General features: G+C 30.3%; 1 protein-coding gene across 1 annotated transcript in view; it reads left to right on the forward strand.

The window, feature by feature from the left end:
- The window catches only part of LOC106457284 (disintegrin and metalloproteinase domain-containing protein 10-like), a 43,522-nt gene that overhangs the window by 26,461 nt on the left and 6,282 nt on the right, over positions 1 to 10,779 (forward strand). The window contains exons 10-12 of the mRNA XM_013916673.2: positions 426 to 524; positions 2,126 to 2,319; positions 5,722 to 5,936. Coding sequence (XP_013772127.1) covers positions 426 to 524; positions 2,126 to 2,319; positions 5,722 to 5,936 — 508 coding nt within the window. The remainder of the gene's footprint in view (positions 1 to 425; positions 525 to 2,125; positions 2,320 to 5,721; positions 5,937 to 10,779) is intronic.

Genomic DNA, 10,779 nt, shown 5'->3' on the forward strand with positions numbered 1-10,779 from the left:
AATTAAATTATCTTTCTTATATGATATTCAAATTTGAATTATAAACTGTTATGATGCCAAACTTGTTGATATCTGTAATACATTGATAATAAAGTTCTTTAATTAAATTTTGAATACAAACTCTTGTAAAAGTGATGTGCACTTTGACCCTACCTGATTTTAGAGGTTTAAGTATTGCAGAAAAGTAACAACATAGTATTTCTTTGGGCTCTAAGCCTTTACGTACATGTGTATTTTGAGATAACTATTGTATATGAACTTTTTCATTGCTTTTTGATCATTATTTCTTTGATTTAGAGATATATTTTAAAAATTTTATGTATATTTTCCTGTTTATAAGAAAAATGATATTTTTAATCGATGAGATCAAATGATTCTGTTGACAATAACTTTTATAGAATATGTAAAATTTTCCTTCCTTTTAGCCCAAGTCAGGGGCCTTGTTGTACAGATGATTGTCTCTTTGAAAACAGCCGAAAATTGTGTCGGGAAAACTCGGATTGCAGTTACAAGTCTATGTGTGGATATCCTTTTTAAATGCTGATATATTTGTTGTTTTAACCAATGCATTGCAGATAGAGGGTGCCCCCTACCATCTGCAAAGTTTTCATGTGACCTGATGATAAATTTAATGTTTTGGTTGTTAAAGATATTTAAAAACAAATATTAGCTACACAAGGGATGTATGTGATAAAAAGTAATTTATATATAAAATAAGCAAAAAAATCAGGAAGCTTTAATACTATTAAATTATAAGATTTCTCATTTTACAATCAATACTGAGGTTTTTTTAGCATTTTAGTTATGGTTAGATCATTGTTTGTCACCTGCATTACAGTTTTGAGCTTATTGATATATGTTAAAAACTTATAAATATCCAAATCCTAAATTATCTGTCATTTCAAGCTGCCATCAAAGCCTAACTTCATAATTACTGTTTTTATATTTTTTGCCTCAAAAGGATACTAGATAGTTTTTTTTATTAAGGTTTTTAGAAATTACCATCATAAATCATAACGTAACTCTTTCTGCCATATATTATTTAACCCTTGAATTAGTTTTAGGGTCCATATAGATCCCACAAGCATTTTAAACACATTTTTACTAGACTATTTATGCACCAACTTGCTTGAGGGTCCATGAAATTTTTATTACAGAACCCAGTAACTTGGGTCTTAAAAAAAACGTGTAAGCATAAATATCTTCATTATTCCATATAATCCTACTAATTAGTGTTCTAGTCCCCTGCATATTTTACACACAAAATAAGTGATTTCACTCAATTTTGTCCATGTCTTTACAATGGGTCTTGTAACAGGCAAGAACTTAAAATTAGTAATATGGTAAAACATGTGAACTCCACCAGTATTGAAAGTATTATAGTATACTAGTAGAGATTTCATCTTTTGAAAAATGTTTTAAGTTTTGGTTAAGAAATTTAATTTTTTTTGGATTTGTTATAAATTTTACCAAAAAGTGAAAACTGACTGACTTGTAGTTACAAGTGGCATGGCAGGGCATGTGGGTTTATGGCTCATCATACGTAAAACTCACATAACCTCGTATGTGTAGGTCTTTGACAAATGTTTGAAACGACCATTTTATTTTATAATCTATTTCACTTCTAAACTTGCTTTTTTCTTCCGGTTGATATAATTTAAGTATTTATTTGCATAATCTTCTCTCTCCTGATTAAAATTTCGGACATTTTCAGATTTTAAAAATTAAAACATCTTTCATATATTTAGTGTTTTATCTTACTTCTTGTGAAGGTTATGTTTAGTTTTTTTCCCGAATTAAAACTAATATATGGAAGAAAAACTAACTTCTCATGTTTATTTTTACTTATCAAATCTTTTATTAGTATTACGATGACTGAGAGAGTTAGATAACTTGTCTTTATGAAAGAAGTTTAAAGTTATAGCTATAGAACATTCGTGTAGTTTACTTTTATCAAAGCTTTATGAATATGAATAATTGTTCAACTGAGTGTTGTCATCTTTTCTGGTAATGTATTTAACATATGTTGTGGTTATGAATTCGTTATGTAAGTCTAATGTTTTTTCTGGTTTTAATAACTATAAAGCATTGTAATTATTTTTTGTTTACCTTAACTGAGATTTACTGGTAGGAGTGCATTGTGTCCCACATCACTTCCTAAGCCTAATAAGACTGAATGTAATGAAGGCACCCAGGTATGCTGGATTGGAGAATGTAGTGGGTCTATCTGTGAGAAGTATGATTTGGAAGAATGCTTTCTGTCTAGTGACCATGGAGTAAAACCAGAAAAAATGTGTGAGGTTGCCTGCCAGGAGCAGAGTAAGTATTTAATATTTTTATCAGGACTTATTTTTTGCAAGAAACTACAAAAGTAACACATTGATTGGTAGCTTTAACAAACAGTGGTGTAGAAAGTATTTCCTTTGTTCTTATTTTCATATTTTTACTAATACGTCTGAAAACTTGCATTCAAAATGAAGTATTCTATTTTTGAAGTAAGATTGACATTTAGCTTGGTTTATTTTGTGGGTACATGTTTAAAACCTTTTAGTACTTATGCACATGTATACAATGTTGGAAATAATGATGGAAACCGTGAGCAAAAAGAGTGTAAAATACCAAATTTATTATGTGAAAATTAACTGTACCAGAGTACAGTCACAAGTTGATAGTTTTAGTACACTGACTCGTTTTCATCCAACCAATCAGAATGTACCACACCGGCATAAAACCTGTAAAATTACAGGCAGTCATACTATGCCTAGTAGTAACAGTGTGATTCCAGTCATGATTCGCAGGACTGAATTACTAAAATTTACAACTTATTTGCTTTTTGAGTTTCTGTGATAATGTTTTGAACCATTAAAACTTTTATTGTAACCCATGTTTCACCTTTGTGGCTTCTTCAGGGCTAGTACATAAAACTGATATTTTTTTCTAATTTTATTCTCAAAATATTCTCACATGAGTAATTTTCCTATTTTCAGCTTCTTTTTTTTTAATTAATTTGAACTACTCTTTGTTTAGTATGATAGAATTCTTTAAGTGCAACAAATATGAGTAAGTTACTTTTTAATCCTAAACTGTTGTACATGAAAATGTATCACATATACAACACAGTTTGAAACCTATGACAAGCTGAAAATATAATTAATACCATATGCTAGTTTTCTCCCTTTGAATTTTCACAAGACTACACTACTAAAACTAAATGAACTAGTTCTTTGTCAAAAAAAATAATTGTCCATAGTTTTCATGTAGTAAAAGTTTTTGTCATAATGTGTGGTAGATAATATAGGATTGGGAGTTTTCTGTCTTTAGATGGTTTTCCATCTAAAAAAATGCTGGTGCAGCTGAAATATTTTGAAAATAAATGGCATTGGCAGTGTTGTAAGAAAGATATTCTTTAAACAGGTTGTACACACAGTGGGGGCTATGGAAAATTAACATTCCTAGACTTTGTTTTTTGAATTGTTTGTACACACTTTCTAAATTATGGAAGTAATAGCAAAAAGTTCCGTCAATAATCACCATATGAAAAAACAGCATATCCAATTATTTTCAGCACAGCTAAGTAACCAAACTCTTCCAGGTGCCGAGCCAACTATAGGGAGGATAGGCACAACTGATTATGTGGCACACCTCAAATTACTAATATATGTGTTTGTTAGTGAACACTGTATGTCTTATGTCGTGATACTTGATCATATTGATTTCTGCAAGCAAGTTTTAGAGGACAAAGAAGTACACTGTAAACTGCACATGTCAAGGAAATGTGGAACATATTGCTACAACCCTTACTATGTGTACAATGATAAACTGCACATGTCAAGGAAATGTGGAACATATTATTACAACCCTTACTATGTGTACAATGATATTTACTGCTAACTTATAATTAGGCTTGCTACTTTTTGGTATTTATTTCTGTTCCCCTTCCTACCTTTAAATCATTGTTAATCCATTTCTTAATTCAATCATGGATATCTAATGATGATGAAACTAGCTCTATTTTTTTAGTTAGATAAAGGAAACATTCTGCTCTAATTGTAAGTATGTAATAAGTATACTGCACACTTGAGTAAGGAAGCACATTATGCTAATATAATAATAGGAAGGCAAACAACAATTTATAAGGAAGAACTTTATCGATGATGGAACATGCTACATGTTTCAACAGAACATTGGTCTGCCTTCTTCAGGTATGATCAATACTAAGCAATACAATATTTATTTATTGCTACAAAGACAAAAGAGACAGGGATTAAATGTCACGGAAATGGTGTCAGCAGGTGACAAAATATTGGTTCAGGCCAAGTCTGGTCAAATGTATGAACAGTGAAAAGACCTTACCAAATACCGCTGATCTCTCACTAAACCATGATAATGGCCCTAGCAACATCAGAAGGTGTATTAGAAGATTAATTCTGCTCTTTCAGAATCTGCCTTTCAAAGATTTGCTAGAAGTCTATGGTATTTCATTGGTTTGGCATTTTTTGATTCAGCTGTATTCATAGTGACAAAATGAGCAACAGTAGGGTAATTAAATGAGAAGGTAGGCATGAATGAACCTCCAATGCACAGCCAGATGAATATCAGAAACTCTGTGGACATGTCAGACTCAGATTTAATTGCAAAAAACACAAAAGACTTCTTCAGGTGCCTTGAAATTCCATCTGAACTTTTCGTTTATGATCCTGAGTCATGGAAGCTCAGAGGGGACAAGGAGGCACTACAGACAGTTCAACATGTGAACGTGGTAAATGACAATGTTGAAAGGGGCATGGCCCTTATTGATGAGTATAATGGCATTATAACAATGGAAGAAGAACAGAAACAACCGCTAACTACACCAAAATCATGTAAAAGTCATCTAATTATGTAACTAAACTATTGTATATGCAATAAATAGTAATATACTTTAAGTAAATCACTTATAATAAATACAAAATAATTTTTATATCATGTAGTAGATATAGTATCAGGCCACTGCAGTATAGAACTTCAAACTTATTGAGGAACCTCTAAATGTGGTTTTGCTTCATAACACTAGCTAAGGATCCCAGTACATCTTTATTCATTACATTGATATCTAAATGTTATTTGTGGTTATACAAAATTAAGGGTTTTGTTTTATATTATTTACTAATTAGCTGAGCTTGGTACTGTGCATCTATTAGGGTAATCCATATTTGCAGGTAAAATTTCGGGTTAAAAATTCTAAAGCTTTCATCCCCTAATTTTGTTACAATGTACAAAAAAAGAAAATACTGTCAAAATTCACTAATTTTGGTGGTTTAATAACTTGTAGCTCCCTTGCAGACAGTTGTCCATCCTGACCATTTTAATTTATCCTTATAGTTTAACTCTGGTCACAAGTTGATTAAAATGCTTATTTGAATCTTAATACTGGTTCACAGTACAAATTGAGCCATAAAGTATTAAATACAAAGTGATATTGTAGGTTCAGTACTACATTTTTTAAAATTGTATTTGTATTATTTTTGTTGTTGTTGCAGTTACGTAAATCCTCTCATATTTCAATGTGTATACAAAATATTAAGTAAAACTAATTTCTGAGTATGACTGGTCACTAATTTTTTAGTCCTTGCCTTCACCAACTGAAAGTGAGAATTTTGTAAACCTTGATATATTTGAATTTCAAAATTATCAGTACTTGTAAATTTAAAAGAAAATTGTTTTTTTTTCTCATCTATATAGATCAACCTGTAACTTGTAAGAGCACATATGAAATTGAAAAAATGAAAGATATTAAGGGGATCAAACTACGACCTGGATCCCCATGTAATGATTTCAAAGGGTACTGTGATGTCTTTCAGAAGTGTCGAGCTGTAGATGCAGAAGGTCCTCTAGCTCGACTAAAAAATCTCCTATTTAACCAGAAGACACTCATGGATATTAGGCAGTGGGTTACGGTAAGCTGTCTTTTATGGTAAAGTAAATAGTTATTTGATATATTTTGCCTTTTTTTTTCTTCTTTTTTATTGCATTTTATGATAGGGTGCTCGACTTGCAATCTGTGGGTCGCGGATTTGAATCCCTGTCCCACCAAACATGCTCGCCCTTTCAGCCATTGGGGGCATTATAGTGTGATTGTCAATCCCACTATTTGTTGGTAAAAGAGTTGGCAGTGGATGGTGATGACTAGCTGCCTTCTCTCTCTAGTGTTTCACTGCTAAATTCAGGATGGTTAATGCAGATAGCCCTCGTGTAGCTTTGCGTGAACTTTCAAATAAACCAAACCAAGTATTTGATACTAGAAACAGGATTGAAAACAAACATAGTAAAGACATTTAAAAGCTACAGTTGAACACTACATATTGTAATAGGGGGTTAGGAAGTTAAGTTATTATAATGAAATGGAATTTAAGAAAAAATGTTTGGATATAATATTTTGGAACATTTCAGTGATTGAATAACATTGATCATGTAAACCAACTTGAGTTATTGTTCTGTATATCTAACTTTTATAGTTTTGGAAGCTCTGAAATCAGGAGAATATTTGGTTTAAACCACACTTAAAATCTTTCACTTTGATTTTTCTTCTCTATTCCAGAAATGCTATACAGACATTTTTGTACAATGTGAAAAATTTTATCTCTATGAATAGTAGGCATTTAAATTTGAATCACAAAGTGTATTATGCTTCTTAACTGAGTGTTTGTAAAGCATTAATTGATGTTTGCTTTAACTTTAGTTTTTAAACATTTCTATTGTATATGCTGAAATTTCCAATTCAACACAGTGCTATGTTAAGAGAAGCAACTAACTTAATAACAATTGTTAATATGGGTGTTCAAGTTTTGACCCAGTATTTAGTCCAAGGAATATCAACATTGTTATAAAAATAAGATGATGGACTGTGATACAATAATGTATCAATGGAAAGAGTCATTATGGGGGAGAATAAATTGGAAAATACATACTGAGCAATTTTGCAAAAATAAAGGGTAAAGCAAAATGTTTATTTCATAACAATATCTAAAATACATTTAAAGTTTAGATTAGACAACAGTTAGATATATATAACCCTTGAGAAAGGTGAAGTTGAAGTATTGGGTATTAATAAAGATTTTCTTCAGGATTTTATTGTTGTGATTTTTATAATGATTTCTAACTTTTAATGGGGGTATATATATACACACACACCATCATCAGACTATGTACAGCCTGATCCAATCAGAGAGTGCCATACCACAGGACTAACCCTATAATATAATACTTAGTAATACTTAGTGTTAGAGCAATATTTTAATAGTTTGGTCTGAATGCTATGATCAACAAGTTGAAGTTAATGTCTGGAGACTGCTTGGAAAACTTAAATTATAGTCTATTTTAGAGATTATCTAAAAATGTAGTATTACAAATCAAATTAAATACACCCAAAATAAAATTGTTACAATTTTGCCATGCATGCTATTCATGTTTCATTTAATCTGTATTGTTTATAACTAAAGTAGAACCTGGCATAGCCACATATCAAAACAAACAAATTGAAACCATGAGAACTTGGTTGTAAGATGACTTGTGACCTGTGCTTGATTTGGTAAGAAAGTCTGTAGCTCAGTAATGTATATATTTTTTTCTCTGCTGAAATTAACATTCACCAAGAAGCATACAGTAAGAGCAGTTCCTGACAATACTTGCCAGAATGTGTTAGAAAATCATTGGTTGAATTATTTTTATTATTATTATGTTTATATTGAAAAAATAGTGCTAAATCTGTGAAAATAAATACCTTGCATCAAGTCACTCTAAATTCTCTGCAAACAAGTCACTTGTATTATTGACGGTGGACTTTTGTACTTTAAAGCAAAATATTGATTGCCAACTTTATGTTAGAGATTCTAAGAAAAACTGTGAAATAATTCAGGAATATATTCTGTAAAGTTCTTGAATTATTCTTGTTTTCTTTTTCTGCAATACACGTATGCTGGTATGCAAACTACATCATACTGATATACTGGTAAAACTGTACACTGTTCTACATTTGAATGTTCAACCTATTATGCTACTGTATCAGCCTTGGGTTGTAAGCTTTGAAATGAATGGGACATTTCAATTACCTTTATCAAAATTTAACTGAAATTGGTAACTAATAACTATGGTACTCACTAGTGTGAAACTAGATTTTGTAATAACAGAACAATAATTGTAAATGCTTACTGACTGATCTTATTTATTGACAGAGAAGTGTAAAAACTACGAACATCTGTTGTTATATAAAGAGTTGGATGACGAAAATTTGGTCATACACCCAGTATTAAATGGCCATTTTTTTTATTTATTGTCAATCAGAACCAGAAGGTTGTGCCAAACAGCACTTAAAGTAATGCAAGATTTCAGGAATTTCAAAATAATTAGTATTAGGTTTTTAAAATTGTACATGTTATCTCTGTGTGGGAGGAAAAACTGACATTTTACTTTCAGAAAAGTACCTATTATTACATTGCTTAAAGAATCCAAAACCAATTTGTTTGCTAGTTAATACTCTATTTAATTGTTCTCATAAGTACATACACATTTGTGCTTAATATTTATTGGTGCATTGACAGCTAGACTCAAGTTATGTAAAAGGTTTTGTAGCTGCAACATCGTTGTGCAAAGCTCTGTTTCTTAAAGTGACCTGAATTTTAGAAACACACTACTTATAATTTTACACTTATTAAAAGTAAATGCTTATAATATAGTTTTACCGAAACATAGTATGGTTGTATGTAAAATCGACAGATAGTCCACTTTATCCAACAGTTAAAAGTATTAAAATTAATTTAATTGCTTTGTGTATTGGGTGATATAAATTTCAGCCTACTGCCTTTATAGGATGAAAAACTAAACTAAGGTTGTCTACTCTGAGAAGGAAATCTATATACTAGAGTTCTCCCATGCCTAAAGTGCTAGTTTTCTGTCTGAAACTCACCAGGCAGCAACTGTACATATTCTTATGTGAACCTTTTGTGAGAATATACACTCACCTGTATTATGTGTGAATGTATATGAACACATTTTTGTGCATGGGAATCAACTTGATAAAAAGAAACAAATTTGAAACCAACGAATGATTTTACAGCTTTTTACTGTATGGTGTGTTATAACTACATACTCGTGCTCTCTATTCAACAAAACAGACTCGTCTCTACTGTTGAAATATATTGTTTCCTCAATCCCAAGCATGGGTGTCTTAAATGATGAGTATTGCTTTGAATAAATGTTTTTTATCATCGAACATTTTTAATATTTTTAAATTTAGTTTTCTTACAATTGAAAAGTACTAAATGATAAAAAAAAAGTAATAAATGAACAAATTAAGACACAAAATATATCAAAATTACAAGCCACGAAGTTATAGTTTGTAAAAACTAGTTTTCTCTGTCATTGTAAAGCATTTATTATTTTTAATATCATAAGATTCTTATGATAAAGATATAAATTTAAATGTTAGCTAAGCCAGAAACATTGTTTTTTTATAGTTTCTAAATGACAAACATGTGAATGTGATTAAGTTTAATAGCTTCAAGGCTGAATGAAAATTTACATTAGTTCTATAAATATATCTTACTCTGCTGTTCAATGTTTTCAAGAAAGGAACAAGTGACATGGGATGTACATGTAATAATTGTGGTTTGTTATCTGGTGTGCAGTTTATCATATGCTATATTCTTCTCTATGATATTGGTATATGTCTAGTATTAAATCATTGAAGTCTAGTTGTTTGTCCTTAAAAAGTTTTGAGAAAGTTCTTGAATTTCTTGTCATGATAGCAGTATAAACCCAGTTTGTATGAGTTTCCTTCTACTGAGTAAAGAAGAGAATATAGTGTTGAGTGAAATCTTCCAAGATAGCATATTTTTTGTCACGTGTCTTCACAAGAATTTAATGTAATGTACATTTTTCATTACAAAAAAACATTGTGTTAATAGTTCTATGCATGTCATTGAGTGTCTTTTTTGCTACTGAACACAAAATAGAACAAAAGTGAGACGATAACTAGTATTTTTAAAAAATCCTTTCTTACTAATTAACAAATTTTATAACATGAGTTTTGAAGTGTTATGTGACAGTGAACTAACAACATGTAGTTTTAGACACTACGATATACAAATCTTGAGTGTGATGAGATAGTGACTGCGATTAAATACCTTATTGCTGCATTATATATGTAATGGTAGGACTTGAGTTGTCATTCAAGGTATTAATATGTTCTTGTAACTTACAACTCTTCCTTGATTTAAAGTTTCTTTGATTTATTAATATTTTTGCACAATTTGAATACTAAATTTTCATATTCTAGTACCCTCAACAAAAGTAATTTGTTATAAAATGTCAGATAAATATATGGATCAGAATGTAACTTATAAATTAATAAAACTAATTATATTCAACAAACCAAGTAGGAGAATGTAACATTATATATGTCAATACCCCAAGAAAAATAAAATATAAAAGGATTAGAATGCCCTGAATCATCAGTTATAGTAGGTACCCCCACTATTAAGAATATTCTCAACTGTAAACCTAATAATCACACAAGATTAGACCAGCTTGGGAATATGGATTATTCCTAAATCCACTTACTAAGTCAGCAATACAAAATAATCTTTATGAATATAAAAAAAAATAATAATTGAAGAAACTAAAACTGAAGGATGTCGTTATTCAAAAAATACTCGTATTATAAAACCATTTGTTTCTTCGTATCTGTCAAAAGTAAATCATCACAAGGATGAAATACTAGAGATAAAGACTTGGCTTATATTA

This window comes from Limulus polyphemus, unplaced genomic scaffold (genome assembly GCF_000517525.1).
Source record: "Limulus polyphemus unplaced genomic scaffold, Limulus_polyphemus-2.1.2 Scaffold311, whole genome shotgun sequence".
NCBI lineage: Eukaryota > Metazoa > Arthropoda > Merostomata > Xiphosura > Limulidae > Limulus > Limulus polyphemus.